Below are 21,110 nucleotides of genomic sequence, written 5' to 3'. Positions count from 1 at the left end.
GCACTTAATTTTTTTGGTTGCAGATTGCATATTTAAGGCTGCAAGACACTAAAAATATGCTCCCAAACATCAGGTGGCTTCCTCTCATTTTCTAGAATGAATTTAGACTGACAGAAATGGTAAACTTCCTAAGTGCTGAGTCCCAATTAAACAGAAAGCTTAAGAACAAGTAAATATTTCCCCCAGGTTTCTGGAGTTCAAATTGTTTTGAACAGTACAGTTAAGTTGTGTCTCCTGAAAAAGAATTACTTCTAAGTGGAGCTCTGAAGTTCTGCAGTGTGACTAATCATATTGGTATTGATTGAGTTCGTAGGGATCATATGAATTGGGTTAGGAAAGTTTCAATTTCGATTCACAGAATGTAACTAAGGATATTAAACTCCTCTTCCTGTGGTGCAGATTATGAAATGTTGAAGTTTTTAGGGCTTTTATAGTTCGGCGATAATTTAAAAACCTGTTTAAAAATAAAAGTACCAAATAAAAAGCATTTCTCCGGAAATTTGTTATCTTTCCAAAGGTTCCTTTGGCTTTATGCTTTGGTTTTGTTGCACTTATAAATCCCTACAAATTATGCAGTGCTGTTGCTGTGATTTATTGTTTTGCACTGTGACATATCCGCTGATGGAAAATATTAATATTGTAACTAGAAGTACACGTGGATTATTTAGTAATGATACACTGTCATCAGCTTTTATGGTACCTTTGATCTGAAATGATGGCTGTTAGGCTGGAATTGCTGCACCTTTCTTTTAGCCTGGGATAAGTAAGTACACAATGACTTTACAGAGGCTGCATGAATCAGATTTCTGGACCTTTTGCCTGTATTCATGTGCTGTTTGGCTTTGCTCTTTTAGATCTGTTTTTTCAAGTGTGGATTCTCCAGCCAAGGTCAGCTCCATGGAAAAGACACTTCTTCTCAAGAGCAAAGAGCTCCAAGACGCCCAGGACAAGTGTCACAAGGTATTTATTTATGCGATTGGCCATCTCCATTGCTCCAGGAATCTGCAACCACTGTATGTCCGGGGATCTGTCAGATGCTGCTGATCATCCAGACTCGTGGTGGGCAAAGTGCTTTTCCTTCAGAGAGGTGGCTTCCTATCCAGTACAAAGGGAGATGAATGTAGGCCATGCTCTTGCTCTAGATACTTTTACCTTAACAAGAAGCGGCTCTGGATTTTAAGCTGTCCTTTTCCCAGCGTTGACACAGACGACTGCTGCTTCCTGCAGGCCGTGCCTCTTCATCACAAGTCACCCCAGTACTGTTCTGAGGGGCTCCTCCTCACTCATCAGCTCCTGCTTGTATAACTGTTGTCACGTCACTGCTTATGGTGAACGTCTCGTAACAGTTGCTGTGCTCCAATAAAGGGAACCCGGTGGAGTCTTTTAACACTTTTACTGCTTGTTTGAGACTTTTATGAGAGTTCCATTACTTTTCTCCCTACTCTGTTCTGGATTTGACCATTTGCTCCTGACAAGGAGATGGGGGGAAACCATCTTCTGGTCCAGCATGGATTTGGGATAAGGTTAAAGTGACCCATCTCTGCAAGTCAGGTGAAAAATGATTGTGTCTTCTTTGCTAACTGGGGTTCGAAGAATGACTGAATATGAACAAGCAGCTTGAATGAATGGGGTGACTTAGACTTACTACTTGTCCTTAAGAAGAACTGTGCATTCCTGGAGCAGAGACAATGGTATCGGAATTTAAACACCATTTGGAGAAACATAGCTTAGAAGTCTCTTGGAGACAACTTCCTTACAAACAGAGCTCTGAAAGTAGCAGTTAACAAAGCTTGTGAAGCCCCCCTTTGTAACCTTTTGATATTTATTGCAGATGGAGCAGGAAATGACGCGGTTGCACCGGAGAGTGTCAGAGGTGGAGGCTGTACTTAGCCAAAAGGAGGTGGAACTGAAAGCCTCTGAGACCCAGCGATCCCTCCTGGAGCAGGACCTGGCCACCTATATCACAGAATGCAGTGTGAGCCCTTCCCCCAGTCCTTTCAGATCTGAAGGCCTGAAATCTGGTGGTCTTTGTCTTTCTCTTCCATCGTGCTTTCAGTGGGGTACTTGATGGAGAGAAGATAATGTGTGAGGGGATATCTGTTGAACACGGAGCCCTGAGCTGTTTGCAAAAGCTTGCTTGATAGTTTGATTCGAACGTTGTTTCATGGTCATGTGCTTAGATCATGCAGGAGTGACTACTGTCCTGGTCTTGCTGGAACTATTTGTGATGTTTGTCTCACTGGCTGTGCTAGAACATGCTTGGGTTTGACTTCTTGCAGGTTTCTTAGCCAGAAGAGGATGGGGCCTAATCAGTGCCTAGACAGAAATCTTCAACAACAAATAGGATTAGGAAGCAAAGGTGTTGCCTCCATCTGTGGTGTCCTGAGCTCACACTGATCCAGTTCCCCAGCACAATGTCAGGGAAGGTTGTAGGACAGGTGCTATTTTTCAGGTAGAATCTAAAAATGAGACTGCAAAGCCTTGCCTTCAAAGATCATTTGGCATTTTTCATGGGAGCTGGCATGTCTGCCCAGTTGTCCTGGCAAGATTCCAGTGAGGATATTTTCATTCGAGTTGATAGTCTCTGTATTTTCAGTTGGATATACAATTATGTTTCCTCTCTTGTACCAAGAACAAAAGTGCAGATAATTATCTCTTTCAGAGAATTGAAAACCCTTTCTGGTGGGTTGGTTTGTTGGGAAGCACATCTTAAAACGGGGCTGAGTTTTACCATACTAAATGCTACTAGGTAAATAAATAAAATTCAGTTTATATCTCTCTATTGAAGAATAATATTCAGTTGACAGGAGGACCATTCCACTGGTAGGTCCAAATTGCAGGTAAGGTATGTGGTGAGATACAGACTCAGCTCTCCTGTTCTTTGTAGAAGTTTAACAATGATTAAAGCATTTGACTCACTTAACAGCAACAAGAAAAATGTAAGTAACATGAAGTTGAAGGATTGTATCTAGGTTGTGAATTAATAGTGCTGGATAAAATATAGATAAATGCTGTCAATAATGGATGCCTTTTGTGATCTGTGTTTGGTTTATGTCTCTAAACCTGATGTGAGGAAGTAGAGATTTGAACCAAGATTTGAGTAAACAATGTTTGTAAAAACGGGCTGCTTCTGCTCAGACAGGAGCAGCACTGGCCATGAATTTCATTAGGGTTCCATCGCTGGTGCCTCGATTTTTTAATTTTTTTATTTATTTTGATGCCTCGCTGCAGTCAAGGAGGCATTTGTGTAACTAAAGGTCTACGTTATACAACCATTTGAAAAACCAAAGCCTGTGTATTGAACATTTTGCTTTCTGCAGAGCTTAAAGCGAAGCCTGGAGCAGGCACGGATGGAGGTGTCTCAGGAAGATGATAAGGCACTGCAGCTACTTCATGATATCAGAGAGCAGAGCCGAAAACTGCAAGAGATCAAAGAACAGGTATTCCTGCTTCTTTGGGGAGCAGGGTGGCTATCCACAAACAGGCACTCTTGGCATCTTCTAGCTCTGGTGCCAGGATGACTTTTGATGTTGGTAGGCTGTGATAACTCCCAATCTGTGTGTTTTCACATGGGTGCCTAAACACAACAAAATTCCACTCGTGTATTTTGCAAGTAAGCACTGACTCCAAACCTCAGGTTTTTCTTTTCCTAGTCCTGAGAGGACTTTGTCTATAAAACTAGCTTAGGAAAAAGTTGCAATGCTTTAGTAATATGATGCATTAGAAATGAGCTATCCATTTAAAATGGTTAAGGTATGCAAATTTCATAACAAGTTAATGGATCTTCACCTGGGAGAGAACTGAGCTAGCCTTAATTTTGTGGGTTTTTTTCTTCTTTCTTATCTGACCATTTAAAATAGTATTCTTTCAAAATAGAATTTGTGTTGCCTAACTCTTCTTTTCCTAATTTAATCTGTTTGCAAAGGAGAAATTAATAATTTTTTTTCCCATTAGAAGAATGTTCAAAATTCATTAATCCATATGGTTGTTCATAATGGGAAAAAAAAAAGTCAAAATTAAATGAAAATATATCCAAATTTGGACATTTTTAGGATTTAAAATTATTTACAAGACAGAACCCATTCAGTTTTACGAATTAACAGCAACATATTGCATTGAGAAAAAGAAATTTGCTGTAGCATTCAAATAATTCTTTGCAACTATCTGTTGGTTTTCATCTTCAAAGCACTTTACAAATGGTAACTGACTCATTTCAAAGTGTTTGAGACAAGGAAGCCCAGAAACCTTGGTAATAATTCTCCAGACATAAGAAGCTCTTATGTAAAAAGTAATGAAATGCAAACTCAACCCTCTGGATGTCTCAGGCCTCCATAGACCTCTCCTGCATTCTTCTGGGTGGTGGTTTTATGTAATACAAGGGATCTAAAGCTCCCTGCTCTCTGTTCTGGTGCTTTGCTTGGGAAGTTGCTTTAAATACTGAACTGTGGAAGGTTTTTGATGATTATAAATGCCCATAGATTCTCGGGCAGTACAGACACATGTAACAGAGGAAACATAATGCAAGTAATTCTTAATCAGATGCTTTGTCCCAGAACCTCTTAATTTGGCTTGTGGAGATTCACAATGACATAAAAATGCTGCTTAGGTCAACAAATGAATCTGTAATATCCTGCAGACTTTCATATCTGAGGGGGGTCTTTTGAGCTTTCTGAAAGACAAGAACAATAAAATCTGCTGAGATATTTGTGCTGACTCATACGAGCAGGTGGATCTTGGCCATTAATTTGGACCGTGATTTTTAAGTTGAGGGAACTGGGAGGTGAGATGGACGAGTCCCTTTAGAGTTTTGCTGTTGAAAACCTGAAACTTGAGAGAGAGCAAGTCAAATCAACAGCAAATCAGAACCTCCAAAACTTAATATTTAGGCACATGGTATTTTCAGGGCAAGGCTGTAGGTTCAACTTGACCTCAGGTACTTGAATAGAAGAGCGTTGTGGATTTGTGGTTTTTTTTTTTTGTTTGTTTGGGGTGTGTGTTTGGTTTTTGTTTTGTTCTGTTTTTTTTGTTTTAACTAAACCTGTGCTCTGGTTGTTACTTGATAAAGATCTGTGTGAGCAGGTGAACTTGCAAGGACTCAGAATCTGTATTTTTTGAAAGCCCCACTCATTTGTATATAGTTCCCTGGTGTGATTTGCTTCAGGTACATGCCCTGAGCTTTGCCTGTCCACTGATATGCACTTAAGTACCTCTTGGTAGTTCTTAAACTCTGCCCAGTGAATATCTGAGAGGTTTGTTCTGTGTTACCTTTAGTGGTGTGGCCTGTTCCTCTGACCTGACCATGACACTTATTCAAAGATAATCTTGCAAATGTGATGAAACAAGAAAACCTGAAATATCACTAACTGTCTCCTCTTCTTCCTTCTTTTCTCCTTCCCCATTCTCCTCCCTTCCCAAACACTCATTGTCACGGTGGCAACTGTAGTCATACTTGTAATTCTTTGGTCAAGTGTTGCTGATATATTCTAGGAAGTCTTAAAAAATTTTACTTTCTGAGCAGAACTTGTATTCCTTCAAACAGTTCTGCCTTTTTTATTCCCAAATTCATTTGTATGGAAAAGAATATTTGAGTTAATATGTGCTTAGTTTCTATCAAAAGGCTCTAATTCTTTCCAGCAAGAAAATCAGACCATCCCTAGGAGACTAAACTGGGAAGAACAGGTCCCTGTGTGCCTTACAAACTGGAGAACCCATTTTGGGATTCCAAAGCAGAGCCATTCTGCCAAAAAATAGTAAAGCAATCTGTTAAAGGCCCAGCTTCTCTAAACATCTGCATGAGCTCTCCTTGCTGGAGGGTCAGGGGCTGCCCTGGGCTCGCTGTTCCTGCAGTCCCCGGGCTGACTGAAGGCCTGGGCCTGTCTGGAGGGAGCGATGACAAACCCGATCCTGTCACGAGGCAGTCACTCCTCTGAAGATGGGGGTAATCAGGAGTGTTGTAAGGCATTAAAATGGAAAGAAAGATAGACTCCCCCACTGTCAGTCCCTCAGAATCTTTGTTCCTAGCTCTTGATGTGCATGTTTTCTACTTATTCTCAGCTTCATAAAAAATACTTTGGTTTGGTTTTGTTGGTTTTTTTTTTCCCCTTTGCTTTAGAGTAATTTTATGAAATGTATGCTTATAGGACTTAGTAAATGCTAAATAAACATGATTAAATTCTTTTTTATCCAGTGAATATATGAGAAGCAATCTCTTGAGCTAGTCTCAGTTTGAGTTCCCAGTGTCATTGAGATAGTCAATTCAAATTCTTTTCTTCTCCCATCTTCCCCATCCAAATGCCCTGTCTTGTAGTCTCCTGCAGGGGGAATCTTTATTTCTGCCTATATAGAAAAACATCTTCTATGGGCAATGTGATTTATAGGTAGTTTTTCTAAGATAATGTTTGATTTTAGGTTGTCTCCCATGCAGAGCAATGTGATCCTTTTTAACTCCGTCAAGAGAAAATAGCTGATGGCACAGTGTGCTACCCCTCTGCTTCTCCTTCTTTCCTTTTACCCAAGCTGTGCAGATCTGTGATAACTGTCATGTTATCAGCCTGAGAAAATAGATCTTGAGGGAGCATCTGGGCATTTAGTAGAGACATCAACTCAAAGGCACATTTCTGTTTCAGAGCTTAGAAATGTAAGTAATTTATATCATTTGTGTGTAGATGTATCTATGTGTTCCTGCACTCTTAAAAAGTCAATGTTTTGACTTTTCGAGGTATTGAGTTGAAAATGGCAAGACTCAAACCAGAACACCATTGATGTTATTTTGTTTAGCTTTTCCTGTTTTATTTTGTACTTTACCTTTCCTCCACACCCTCTTATTAAACTCATCTCTCGCCTGCGATCGGTATTCTGGGATCTGCTGCTCCAAGCATTTCCCCTTTTGCCTCTAAAACGTAATACCTTCTCCTCCCCTTCCACCCCAACTACAGGAATATCAAGCTCAAGTGGAAGAAATGAGGTTGATGATGAATCAGTTGGAGGAGGATCTGATTTCAGCTCGCAGGCGCAGCGACCTCTACGAGTCGGAGTTGAGGGAGTCCCGACTGGCAGCGGAAGAATTCAAACGGAAAGCTGCCGAATGTCACAACAAGTTGCAAAAGGTAGTTCAGGCTTCGTGGGAGTCACGGGGCTGATGCTTTGCTTGAATTCCTGGTGCTCTTTGACACACTCACACATGAGTTGGGGGGGTGTCCTTCAAAGATTGGCGTGGTTTGTACAACTTATGCAAAATGTTTTCCAGCTGCGCACTAAAAACAGCCTGACTTGTGTAACTCCTGGTGTTTAAATTGCACAGCTGGATAGAAGCACAACGTACTACAGCTTTTCCTGAGATTTTTATATATTTTATACTTAAGTTACAGGTTAAAGATCAAGGAAAAAATGAAGCAGGAGAGTTATATTGCAAACTGGAGAAGGTATGTTCACTTCAGTGTCCTGGAGTTTGCTTACTGGGTCTTTCATATCATGCATAGAAACCAAGAGTGTCTTTGGCTAGTCTGTGACATGCACGGCCTCACAACCCTCCCTATTTAATTTCATTTCATTTCATTTCATTTTTTAAGATGTCTTTTTCTTGGTGTGATTCACTGTTCTTTCTGATTTGATATAAAGCTGTCTCTGGATAACCTGTTCTTAATGGCTTGTGTTCAGAAGCCAGGCAAAGCCAGGCTTTATGTGTCATCCGAGTTTGGAGTTTAAGTGGGGATACATGAGGGTTTTCTTTATTCATAAAGAACAGCAAATGAAAACCTGATAGAATTCTGAGTATTCTCACACTGAGCAATCTGCTTGGTGACAAAAATATCAAATCAACCAGAAGTTAGCAAAGTGGGAATAGATTGGCCAAGGAGAATTTTATTATGTTGGAATTTATAGGGAGAAACAAAGGCTTTTGGAAAGTGAATTAAAATAAATATGCTATCATCAGCAGACAGCATTTTTTCCTTTTTGGTTTTATGACTCTTTCCCCCCATCTTTTTATTTAACTGTAGATCAATACAGAGCAGCAGGCCAAAATCCAGGAGCTGCAGGAAAAGCTGACAAAGGTAATGTCTGGGTGGTGAAAGTGAGTTTTCCACCAGACTTTCCAGTGAAACCTTAATGGAGAGGAGGGATGCACTTTGTTTTACCCTCAAAAATAGAATTAGTCATAGCATGAGGGATGATAAGGAAAGGGGGTGGGAACTGGTATCTGCAATCACTGGTGCTCTCAATATGCTTTTGGCTCTTGAGACATGTCAACGGTGTTTATTTTTACAAATGAAGCTGAGTCAGAGCTGGAGTAGTGTAGAGCAATTCTCGTTTAATGGGGATGCCATGGGCAAAGCACTGCTCCCTTGCTTCCCAAGACAGAGTTCAGCTGGTTTTTGCTCACTAGTAAAACACGTGTAGGGCTTGGTTTAGTCTCCCAGTACACTCTGCCTTAATTGCAAAGTCACTTAAGAGTTCAGTTATTCACAGTAAAACCATTGAACAGTAAGGATTCACGGCAGGATTTTGAACCACCTTAATAATGTATGCTGAATAATATCTAATGTTTGCTGTTGTGGTCAGTCATCACTGTAAGAACAGTCTGATTGGAATCTTTTAGCTGGAGAGAAAGGGGTTGTCACACTTGGCACCTCCTGAGAGGGGCCTTTTTCAAAGGTTAATATTCATGGATATGATCAGGAGGCTAAAACTATATAGAAATAGTAATATTTCAAAACAATCATGTTTTATCCTGCCTTCTTTTCTCCCTGCATTAATGCTCAGGAATTATCTTTAGGCCAACAGGTTATCATTTTCCTGATCTTTTAGTAAGATTGTTTTGTGAGTTCTTTCCAAGAACTTGAGCTGAATTTGGGGGTAGGCTTTACTCTCAAGACACAGAGTCAAGTAGAAACTTGCAATGTAGCAAGCAAAGTTTTGTGTGTGCTTTTCATATAATACCTCCCTTTTCTTTTCTGTGGACCTTCAGGCTGTGAAAGCCAGCTCAGAGGCAACTGAGCTGCTGCAGAATATCCGTCAAGCAAAGGAGAGAGCTGAGAAGGAGCTGGAGAAGCTGCAGAACAGGGAAGATTCTAATGAAAGCATGAAGAAGAAATTACTTGAAGCGGAGGTGAGTGGGGAACATCCATCTAAAGTAAATTGGTTATTGGGATGTGCCTCAGTTTGGGAAGCTGGGTGACTCCGAACAATGTGTATTCCTGTAGTAACTCTTCAGGGGAAAGTGTTGTTAGACGTGAATCCATTTTTAATTAAAAAGAGATACATTTCTTGGAAGAAGGCCGAGAGGATTTTTATTTTGAGTGAGGAGTCAATAAGGACATGTGGTTACCTAAGGGATCCGAGGCATGACGAGGATTGAAAATACAGAAGCCAACCCTGTACATTGACTGCTTCAGCCTATTTGTTTCTAGAAACCACTGCTTGCTTTGTGCTAGTGCAGAGTTGAACAGCCTAAATGGCAGCTCCTAATTGCTCTACAGGAACGGCGCCATTCTCTGGAGAATCAAGTGAAGAGATTGGAGACCGTGGAGCGACGGGAAAACCGCCTGAAAGAAGATATTCAAACCAAATCTCAGCAGATCCAACAGATGGCAGAAAAAATTCTGGTGAGCAGAGGTGAAAATGAAACTTGGAGTGTGAGAGTTTGTAAGAAAGGGGTAGGAAAGAAGCAGAAGGCATAGAATTGCGTTGAATAAGGTGGAAATTGTTGAATAAAGGGATTTCTTTCTTGTATTAGTCATACTGGAGAAAGCCTAAGCACTCAAACTCTCTTTGCACCTGTAGTTACAAATTCACTCCCTCACTCCTGTACTTTTAGTCTTAATACTTCTTCAAAATTGTAGTTGTCTCAGTGGGAGCACTCTTAAGTCAACATAGTAATATTTAAATTATTTACCTAGTGATTGTTTCAGAAGTAAAGCATTCTCAGGACAGGATACTGCAACAACAAAACCATTAATATCTATCTTTTAAACTAAATTGCAGAGGAATTTAGAGGTCACATCTATTTGAAGCAGAGAGAAATTAGTCATCTAAACTGTTCATCTCCAAAGATAATATTTGTCAGGAAACCATTTTCACCCCCATGTTTCTCTGCTGGCAATTTATTGTTTCTCTCCTTCTTAAACCTATTAAATCTTTATAGCAAGTTAGTGTGTCAGTCTCTAGTGAACCAAGCAGAGGGTGTTTCTAATACTTTTGCTTCCCTGGGACAGGAAGCATAATTTTATAGTGGAATAATTAAATTTACTTTACATTCCTCATGAGCTTTCTTTGTGTGTTGCCAACGTGAGAAGGAAAGAAAGGATGACATTTTATTGGTAGTAATCCCGAGCAGAGACACACCTGAGGAAGGCCAAATGGAAATGCATAAAGAAGCATATTTAGAGTCAACAGATGACCCAGGCTTGTTCTGGGGATGTAGACTTAAACATCAGAGTGCCTGATTGCTGTCAAGAAAAGGTAGAATCAGTTCTTTAGTAGTGCTGTTCCTTTCAAATTGTTTTGATAGCACGAGTGCATGGTAAGTGGGAGACTATGCTGGGCACAGAGCCAGTTTTATGTTTAGAAATAGTGTAAAACTTTGGATTGTTTCATAAGCCTGCTGTGTATGTTTGGGAATTATTCCTTGGTTTTGATTATGTTCTCTGTGGAGGAGAAACTGGAAGGGAGTGCAGAAATATCGACTAATTGTTTTACACCGGGGGAGATGTTTAGCTCTTCTTATAGAGAGTTTCCATGGAGTTCTGACAGAGTGTTGGAGAGGCACAAAAGTATTTTATGAAAAAGTCAAACAGGCATTGAAGAAATATTCCTACAGTCTTTCCTAGTCCCTTGCAACTCTGCCCTGGGAGCACAGGATACTGGTGTTCTTTCTGCACTCCTGCCCTCCACCTCCCCTCGAGTTGATCTCTTCTTGAGATCTTGATCTCAACTTGACTTTTCCTGGTATAAAAGCATAGGAAGGTAAGATGGGAGTTGAAGATACAGAGTTGCATAGAATAAGGTGGATATTGCTGAATAAAGGCTTTGTTTTCATGTACACTCATGCAGCAGTATCAGAGAAGCACCAGCTGATCTGCCTGTAATGAATTGAATAAGAAGCAAGAAACAAGTCAGAGAAGAATTTATTACTGTCTGAAAGTGCAGATCACTGCTGGGATGGCAAACACAGAGTCAGTGCTACATAGAGAATAGTGAGTGAGAACTGGAATGGGAAGAGATTTACCTTTTTAAGCCCACTCTGGCTGTTAAGTGCCACTGCAGGAACTGGTGAAGCTGCTGCTATGAGATGAGCAGTCTGATGCCGGTGGCTTTGAAGCTGCTGCTGATCTGGTTGTCTGATTCTCTGCCAGGACCTGAAACGTGTGGGCTTCTGGGGGAGGCGAGTTGTCCCTCTTGTTGCTGGGAGACACATTTCAATTGCAAAAAGCAGCAATCTCCATTCCATGCACAAGTGTCGGGACCAGGCACTGGAGATGACCCACTTTTGGTGAACCTCCCTCTTTGATTCGCACTTCTGGAAAAAGAGGTCCAAAGCAAATTACTGCAAAAAGAGCCATATATTTTCAAGATAAGGAAGATCAGAAAAGAGAATATGAAAATAATATGAGAAGTGCTAAAGTACACAGGTATATCAGGAAGTTTTCCTGTGCTGTGCAGTAATGAAGGCAGACAGGGGACCTGGATGCAGCCCAAGACATCAACTTGTCAGTGCAAGAGTGAAGCCAGTGGTAGTGAGTGACAGACCTGGAGCTGCTCTTGTTCCAGGGAAATTGTTGGAGTGGCAAATACAACAATAAATGAGCATAAAGTTGTAAGCTCAGCTCTTGTGAGGTGTCCTGTTGAAAGCTGATTATAGATATACTCCAAATAACATAGTCAGACAGCAGAAACAGCTAATTTCTGAGTTACAAATGACTTAAATCCTTGCTGTGCATGGCTGAAGCTATTTAATAAAGAAATAAAGAGGTTAAAAACATTCTGGCATGTTCCACCACATATCTTACATCCTGCACTTTTCGTTTTCCAAGCAACTTATAAATAGTTGTTCTGACAACATTCATCCGAGGAATATAGCAAAGTAAATGCTATTCCCACTCTGAATGCAGAATGAAAAGCATTGACAGCAGTACCCCCTTACTGAGGTTTTCTGTGAGAAAACAAGTAAGAGACCTTGGTAAAAATAGATCTGAACTTCCTGTGATGCCACTGCAGCTATAAAATGTTTATAACTGTGTTTTTCACCAAATGTCCTTGGCCTATCTTTGAGAATATTTTACTGGGAAAGGGAGATTCTTACCTTGGAAGTAGAAATCTTTGTCCTTAGCAATGGACCTGCACTGCAGTAGAAGGGTCAGCAGCTTAATATGCAGAGCTTAAAGCTGATAATGTGCAGTTCTCATAAGGTTTTGTTTAATATGGCAGCCCAGGTCTTGGGATATTTATAGTGTGAAGCCTTAAAAAAGAGCATGAATGAGTGTTTGATACCTGTGTAACACATGCACACAGCACCTACTATTCCTTTGTGTCTGAACGTGAATCTCTGCTGCTTTCAGGAGCTGGAGGAAAAGCATCGTGAGGCTCAGATCGCAGCACAACACCTGGAGCTGCAGCTGAAACAGAAGGAACAATTCTATGAGGAAAAACTCAAAGTAAAAATGTCTTATCTTCCTTACAAGCTTTTGTGGGTAGAAGGGGTTCAGAGGAAAGCAGCTACCTTTGGGCTCTGATTGTTTAGGCTGATGAGTTGCCTTCTTGCTTACCCCTAGAGCAAAGTGCAGGGAGCTCAGTGGGATCTAAATCAGTTTTTCTCCCAGTCCCTACCCCTGTTCCTGACCTGTCTGGAGCACTGCATTTGACAGCTGGGATCGGAAGTCAGAACTGCAGGGAGGCACTTGGTGATTTTAATTTGACTGTTGCTGACTAAATGATCCTCAGTGCTGTTGGATCTCACACCCTGAGGAAGCTTTCAGTTCCTAGTGGTGATTTTCTGTGAGTGTTCCCTCAGCCTACCTGCGAGTTTTAAATGCAGCAAATACTGGAGCGTTTCTGAAATCCCATCCTCTTGGAGCTGGAACATCTGCCAAGAAGCCACAGAAACCACCCACTTTGTTTTTGTCTTTTCCAGGGTAGCATTAACAAACAGTTAGAAATAGAATCATAGACACCATCTAAAATTAGGCAAAAAGAACTGGGAAATAGGAGTATGTGCACTGGCTGTGGTTTTTTTCTAAAGAGCTTACAGTATGACAGGCAGTAAATACATTTTGTAAGAATCTTTGCTAAACCAGATCATTCTTAGTAGAAACAGCTTTTATCTGGTACATTTATCTGGGACTTTAATTCTACATTTTGGCTTAAATGTGAGAGGACATAATATTAAAGAGGAGAGAAGAAATTTCTGTGGGAGAAATATGAAGAAAAAAAAGAGAAGTAAGAAGATTTGCTGGCAGATCAGAGCATGTGGTAATCAGCAGTGAGAGGAGAGTGATAGAAAGCAAGATCAGGAAGATCAGATGTAGATGTTGGGAAAGGAGAAGTGGTGATATAAAAGCTAGAAAAGAGGATAGGCATTGGAAAATGAATAAAAAGAAAAAGAGAACCAGTGTATTATGGGGACCTATGTTAGAGGGTTTAATAGGAGAAATCAGGAAGCCAGATGAAAAAGGTTTAAAGGGATGAAAGAGAACATGGGGCTTTTGTAGTTGGAACAGTAAAAAAAATATCCTGTGGTGTCCAGAATTTGTGCCTTCAAAAAACTTCTTTGAAGGGAGGGACCTTCAGTTTAACAACTGATTTAGAACTCTGGACATGCACACATGACATACATTTTTTAAAAAAAGTGTAGCAATTAATTACTTTAATGCTGTTCCTAATGACAGGTGTTTGTGTCACAAAAAGAAGTTTTTTGCTTAGCTGTTGGATTTGGTGTCTCCAGCTGGAAGGATTCCTGTGGTTCCCAGTTGCCTTTCTCATCCACCCTTATGGAACTCACAAATTACTTCCAAGCAGCCAAAGGATGGGCACTTTCTGACTTCCCCTGCTGTACATATTTTGGAGTAGAGAGTTTTTCTGGGTTTTTTGCATTAGTCTGGAACTGTTCTTGAACACAGGTTATATGACTTAAAGTAATAATTTTAAAAAATCTACACTGTCTCCATGTCTATAAAATCCCACCATCAAGTTCAATCTTCAACCATAATTGAGGGAATGCTCTTTTCTGGAGTTGGCTCTTCCATGCCATTGCATCCTGGGTTTAATTTTGCTTGAGATGTGATCAACTGCTTAAAAAAAAAAAAAAAATTCTGTCTTATCTTGATGATTTTCTCTCTGCTTGCCCTTTGCCCAGTGAAACAGATATAATTTAGACAAAAGAAATGTCTTCATTTAGGTGTTGGAAAATCAGATGAAGAAAGACCTTGCAGATAAGGAAGCACTTGAGAATATGCTCAGAAGGCACGAAGAAGAAGCACGTGAAAAATGTAAAGTCCTGGCTGAGCAGAAGGCGGTATGTGCTGTTGAACTGGAAATCAAAGCAGCTGAAGAGCAGCTTTCTGAGGCTGATTTCAAGCAAGATAATCTTGTTTGAGGTTTGGCAGCGCTGCTGAGCTGCTTTGAAGGAAATTCATTGATTAATGCTAATTTTAAAAGACATGCTTTTTAAATTCGGAGTATCTTCAAGAATATTTCCTTAAAATTAACCAAGCAGCTTTCTGTGTACCCCCCATTTTGATAATACAATGGTTGCTTTTGTTCCTAATATTAAAGCAGCAGAAAGCAGTTGTAAATGGCTCCAAGAATTGCATCTTCGATGCCGTTTGTTCAGTCTTCTTTCAGTTCTTCTTGTTTCTAGAAAAAGTTCAGGCTTTTCATAAAGTTTATTTTTATGATCACTTGTGTTTCAGATGATCAATGCAATGGACTCCAAGATCAGGTCACTGGAACAGAGAATTGTGGAGTTGTCTGAGGCCAACAAACTGGCAGCAAACAGCAGCCTCTTTACCCAGAGGAACATGTGAGTGTGGCAGCTGCAGTCACTGCTGACAGGGCTCAGGAAGAGACCTTAAGGTCTTTTCCAATCCAAATGATTCTCTGATTCTCAGTGTAAAAGTAATTCTTTCTTGCAGGCCTGCTGTGCTCCCTGCTTGTTTTTCAGTGATATGCTTTCAAAAAACGTGCTTGTTCTTCACATACCTGTGGCTCACTGTGTATTTTGTGTTTCCTCAAACACGACTGGGAAAATTGGTTTGTATTACAGGGAGTGTTTACTTTGGAGCCTTTCCTCAGGCAGATGATTTGTGCTGGTTTGCCAGATATGTTAAATGAATACTAATAATTTTAATATTCAGAATACCTCTAGAGAAGCATATATTCCTTTTTTTGAACATAAATATTGCTGATAGATTTTATATTTTCCTTGATTCCTGTGACACATGATGTCGAAATTGAAAGCTTTAGATACTTTTCATTCACAAACATCCCACCCTGCCTGGATTATTTGATACATCCTGCAGGGCAAAGCTAAAGCAGATTATGCTCTTACTGAGTTCAGAGATCCACCAACTTTCCAGTGTCCATCAGCTGCTGGATGCAATGTCAGGTAGTGCCCTTGTGGGAAGCACTTGGATAGATTCCCCTCTCATATGCAATAGAATCAGACAAGGATGAGTTTTGGCAAAGAGCTGCCTTGGTTTTATTCCTTTTCAGTGGTGATTATGCCTCCAGATATGTAATGGCTCCAATTTTCATTGTATTTCAAATATCTGGCAAGTTATTTTAGCCTGAGCAGCCAAAAATATTCACAGGAATAACTGAGGAATTAAATTGTGTTGCTTTGTGCTCCAGATGACCTCTAGTTAATCACCCAGGAAGTTCATTGAGGCAGCAAAAGCCATAATTTACCTTCAATCTCAAATAAAACAGAAACGTTTTGCCAACATGTGCCTGGGAATCGTTTGGAAGGTCAAGTGTCACAGTCATTGGTCTGACTGAGTGGAAGAACTTAGCTGAGCTGGGTGCACCCTCTGAGAGCAGAACACTTGACTGAAGAGCCATAAAACCCAAGAAAAACACATAATAACATTTTAACACACTTAGAATAGATTACTGAGAGACATATTGTCAAGGGATGTTGCTTTGCAGGATTGGTAGAAGATGGGACAGAATTAGCAACATTTTGAGAGAAAATGGCTTTATTATGCATGCAGAGAGTTAATGAATTTGTGCTTATTTTGTGAATTGGGCTGGTGAAAATGTATAAATTGTTGTTGGACTGCATTTTGAATGCACAAAAGCTGCAGCTAATCTGAGCATTTATCAAGAGGAGAACTGGTGATTAAACCCTTCAGAGGAGAGGGGAGCTCTGCAAGCTCTTGTTCCAGCAGTATCTGAGGAAACCAATGATTATCAGGTTCCTGAGAAGATAGCCCAGTAAACAGTAGGAAATGAAATAACACCATTTGACAGTTCTGGCTGACAATAATCTGTAGAGGTAAATTAAAAAAAAAGAGAAAAGGTGAAAGGGTGCTTTTGCTTGCAATGCACAGAAATGTGAGTCAGAAGACTAAAGTCCTATTTTTAGTTTTGTTAAGTCTTTCTATTTGATCTTGGGCAACCCACATAATTTCTCTGGGATAGGATTAATAACAGCTTATCTCACAGTGAACTTCTTAAAATATTAATTCATTAATATATGTAGAGCTTTGTGAGGCTTCTAAGCAGAAAGCACACCATGAGGCAGAATTTCCCAATGCATGATAACGTGATTCCAGGAATTGTAAATAATGTAGAAAGACCCTTTTTTTTTTTTTTTTTTTTATTTTGAGGGTATCCATTTCAAATGGTGGTAATTAACCACTGCCAGCTCTCAAAATCCTTATGAGCACAAGTAATTGCTTTTGTTCACTTGGCAGATTAAGAATTTGATCAGAGACAGCAAAACTTCTCAGCAGTGTAGGTCAAGTTCTAGGTCCATTACAACGTAAAAAAAGACCCCAACAAACAACCCCAAACACACTACCCCAATCCTGCAGCATCTCATTCCTCTTATCTCATGGAAATACATTATGAGAAAACAACTCTGCTTAGCATTTGTTTTTTCCTGTTTGGAAAAACCCATAACAAGGACCTGAAGAAATGAGAAGAATGAGCTGCAGCTCAAATATTGTTGTGGATTCCCCTGCACGAGCTCCATTTGTCTGTGCAACTTGCAAACATGGCATTTCAGTGCTCTGGGATATATTGATGAATACATGAGTATTTTTTATGTTTAGTTGGGGTGTAGAATTTAAGCTGTGAACTGAACTGTTCTACTTCACAGGAAACTTGTGCTCTTCCTTACTTCCCCCCCGTGAAAGGACATACAGTAGGGACATTTTGGGTTTGTCACTTGTCTGTTTCTCCTCTCAGGAAAGCCCAAGAGGAGATGATTTCAGAGCTCAGGCAACAGAAGTTCTACTTGGAAACACAAGCTGGGAAGTTGGAGGCCCAAAATCGAAAATTAGAAGAACAATTGGAAAAGATGAGTCACCAAGATCACACCGACAAGAACCGCCTGCTGGAGTTGGAGACGCGGCTGCGAGAGGTGAAAACTTGATTTGATCCCTCCCAACAAACTTTCCTGAATATTATTCCATTTTGAGTAATGTAGTGATAACTAGAATTAAGTTGTTTCAGTGATATTTGAAAGTGTATTAATGTAGTTTGCTCTAACAGTACTTCCTTTTCCCCTAAGTAAAAAAAAATAAATTGTTCACTAGAAGGAGATTAAAGCAATTATTAAGGACTTGTCATTCTGAATATGAGATTTTACATCATCTTACTTTCTCAGAATCTTGTTTATGTGGGTTTTTTTCTACAATATCCTTATAATGTTGTCTGGGTAGAGCATAAAAACTCAGCTATGTACAATGATCAGATTAACCACAACCTTAGAGTCTACAGCACAGAAAGCAAAGGACAGCAGAATTGGTGTAAGAAAACTTTGCTTCACACACTTCTTTTGGAGTTTTCTGGAAAGAAAACCAGCAGCAATATAAAAATATAAATTTTTGAAGATTTGCGAGCTGTGCCTCATTTTTTAGTTTTGTATCAACTAGTTTGGATCCACTTCAAATCTTTGTTTACCTTCTCCACATCTCCACTAATTTTTAGCTAAGACTGAAATCTTGTCTTTAGCTAAAGGGGTTGGAAAATCATGTCCTTGTTTGACCCGAGGCTGGTTGGGACCAGTGGAAGATTTCTGACAGGCTTGTCATGCATCCCCAGCACAACAGACAGATTCCCTTGGGATAACAGACAGCCTGGAGAAGGTGCTAAAGTTTGGAATTGATTTTGAGCACTGAGCTCTGTTCTGCTGGGGGCTCATTTCTTATCCAGGAAATGACATGTTTATTATCCCTGAGTATGTTGCAAGAACACCTTCATCAGGAGCCACTCAGGTAAACCCAGAGCCACATGATCTGGTGGCTTTCTTTGAAAGGAATCTGAAGGGAAGATGAAATATGAAAGTCAACTGCAAAATGTATATAACATTTACATAAGAATAAACATTAGTGTGGACATTTCTGCTTACAGATTCCCAAGTAAAGATTCTTAAAGACTCTCAGTTTCGGTGAAGAAAGTTCATCACAAATTGCTTCAACTTCTTGTATCAATGTTTGATACGTGAAGTTTGAGTTACAGCTGGAACTGTTCTCGTGCCCTTGTTGTTTCAAAATGGCAGGTTCCTTTTTACCTCTTTCCAAGCAAACCAGTAGTTTTTAGAGAGTAGACAAAGCTGCATCCTTGACTTCTCAGTGACTGAAACAGTCTACAAGGATGTGATTTTTAGGACAGACATGGCAATGGCATCTTAAAGCGAGGTCTGAAATGCAATTACATTGCCTTCGTTAGTAACTTATATTCTACTTTCTTTTCCTCCAGGTTAGTCTGGAGCACGAAGAGCAAAAGCTGGAACTGAAGAGGCAGCTGACAGAGCTGCAGCTGACCCTGCAGGAGCGGGAATCTCAGATCACGGGGCTGCAGGCGGCACGGACAGCCCTGGAGAACCAGCTCCGAGAAGCCAAAACGGAGCTGGAGGAGACGACGGCTGAGGCAGAGGAAGAGATCCAAGCCCTCACGGTGAGCCCTGAAATCTGTGCTGTGAGCTCTACATACAGAGCAGAATTATGTAGGTGCATGTTAAATTTTTAATTTTCAGAATTGGATACGAATTGTGCCTTGTGTTGTTAGAGGCAGGAATGGCTAAAATGCCAAATTATATCCCTAACCAAATGAATAGTTCTTAGTAATGGTTCATTGCTGCCAAAACTGATTGATGGCTTGTAGGAGCGTTATTACTTTTGTATTGAGGTGAAGGTTGCACCTGAAATTGGTATTTTTAGGAGTTTTACTCCGTGATTTACTTTTTTAAATGATAGCTCGTGAGTTTAAAAGTACCTGATGATCATAAATGTTTTGATTATTTTTTTTCCTATCAGTTACCCTGCTTTGAGGATGCTTATTCAGGGGGGGAAAAAACCCCACCAAATTCCTAGGAAAGAGTGTTCTTAGCACATAATGCTTGTTTCTTTAAAAATTGTCACACGTGTCTTGCAGTCTCTGGTGAGGTGTGTGAATGATAGAAAGAAAAAAAAAAAAAAAAAGTTCAAGTCTTGCCACCCTCTTCCACCCCAGCCCCCTACAAATGAAATTCTAGATTTATATGTTGCTGATTGCTATCTCTTGAGTACAAAAGCATACTTTCAAACTGTTGGATTCTAAGAAACATTTCCTTCACAAAAGATTCCCAGGGTTGTGGGGTAGAGAGTGGAGATGACCTGCCACCAGCTAAACCCCCTTGAGCAGCAGCCTTTAATGACCTTCAAATCCTGTTCTTTGGAAGCGTTGGAATGTGCATTCTCGTGCTCCAGTGGCATTTAATCAAAGAGCTGTTCCCAGTATTCCTACCATTGCTGTTTTTTGGAAGGGGTGGGGGGCTCAGCTGTCGTGGGTGCTGGAATTGTGCTGATGCTTTGGTAGATGAATGGGAGAACCATTCCCTCAGTCCTAAAGCGGGCACAGGCTGGGCAAGTGCAGCAACAGCATCGGGGCCTGAGAATAACTGAACAGAACATGGCATCGGGCTCTTTTCTGCTCAAAACTGAGGCGGTCCCCTCCCAGCTGAAAGCTTTGCATAACAACTCATATCACTGCCAGTGGGCTGGTGATGTGCTTGATATCTTTACCCAACAGTGAAACAGATGAATATTCATGGCCTGTGTTCACTCAGTCATTGCTTCAGTGAATTTGGCAGAGTGGTCGTGCTCTCGGAGCAGCTGCTGTGAGACAGCCCAGTTCGGTGGGCTGGGGAGTATTCCTGTCATGGATTTTTTTTTATATACTTCTTTTTTTTGTTTGTTTGTTTTTCACCTTGCCTGTTGTGGTAAGATAGCTTTTTAGCTCTCATATTTGACTTCTGCTGAACAGTTTTTTCCTGTTTAGTCTCTTGGCTCTAAGGGAAATGGTTCTGAACGAAGAAAGGTGGCTGGATGTGCTCATGCCCTGCTAACCTTTACACAGGTTACCTTTAGCACACGACATTAGACACTTTTTAAATCCCTTGGATGAACTTTGAGAGAGGCCATGAGGCTGAAACAAGAACTTTTTGCTTTGTCATGCTTTGCTTGTCAATTAGGGGGTAAAACGGTGCATGCAATCCTGCATTCTTTACAAATAAAGTGTTTGCACTTTTCCATGCTTTGGATGCTGTCTTCCAAAGAATTGATTATTGTGTTTTATCACTGCTTTTTAGAGAGGCTCGGGATTAAAAGGGACTTTGTGGTAGGGTTCAGGTAGATTGGCAGAGCTGTTTGGGATAGCTTGCACAGTGTATCATTATAGCTTTTCTTTGCAAGCATTAAATTGTATGCAGTATTTATTTCCTATGAAATACCAATCTGGATATGGAAGTAAAATCAACTCAAATTATAATGTCAAGAATGTACAAACTGAAAATGGGATCAACAAGTCTTCTGGTGATCACTTCAGAAGGAACCTGTTGTCACATAATTCCATTCTCGAGTTTGTACATTTCTCTCAAGCAGTTCAGACCTGGGAGCCATAAGTGTATT

At 40.4% G+C, this 21,110-nt stretch overlaps 1 protein-coding gene across 1 annotated transcript in view; it reads left to right on the top strand.

Moving 5' to 3' along the window:
* CIT (citron rho-interacting serine/threonine kinase) overlaps nucleotides 1–21,110 on the top strand; it is a 69,725-nt gene that overhangs the window by 21,148 nt on the left and 27,467 nt on the right. The window contains exons 10-22 of the mRNA XM_050318849.1: nucleotides 855–960; nucleotides 1,832–1,975; nucleotides 3,321–3,440; nucleotides 6,936–7,106; nucleotides 7,368–7,421; nucleotides 7,998–8,051; nucleotides 8,966–9,106; nucleotides 9,477–9,602; nucleotides 12,555–12,650; nucleotides 14,390–14,506; nucleotides 14,904–15,013; nucleotides 17,407–17,581; nucleotides 18,922–19,119. Of these exons, the coding sequence (XP_050174806.1) occupies nucleotides 855–960; nucleotides 1,832–1,975; nucleotides 3,321–3,440; nucleotides 6,936–7,106; nucleotides 7,368–7,421; nucleotides 7,998–8,051; nucleotides 8,966–9,106; nucleotides 9,477–9,602; nucleotides 12,555–12,650; nucleotides 14,390–14,506; nucleotides 14,904–15,013; nucleotides 17,407–17,581; nucleotides 18,922–19,119 (1,612 nt within the window). The remainder of the gene's footprint in view (nucleotides 1–854; nucleotides 961–1,831; nucleotides 1,976–3,320; nucleotides 3,441–6,935; nucleotides 7,107–7,367; nucleotides 7,422–7,997; nucleotides 8,052–8,965; nucleotides 9,107–9,476; nucleotides 9,603–12,554; nucleotides 12,651–14,389; nucleotides 14,507–14,903; nucleotides 15,014–17,406; nucleotides 17,582–18,921; nucleotides 19,120–21,110) is intronic.

The sequence above is a fragment of the Myiozetetes cayanensis genome, unplaced genomic scaffold, assembly GCF_022539395.1.
Source record: "Myiozetetes cayanensis isolate MyiCay16 unplaced genomic scaffold, myiCay2020 scf21, whole genome shotgun sequence".
Classification (NCBI taxonomy): Eukaryota; Metazoa; Chordata; class Aves; order Passeriformes; family Tyrannidae; genus Myiozetetes; species Myiozetetes cayanensis.
The sequence above is the reverse complement of the archived record's forward strand: the minus strand, read 5'-3'. Positions and strand labels throughout refer to the sequence as shown.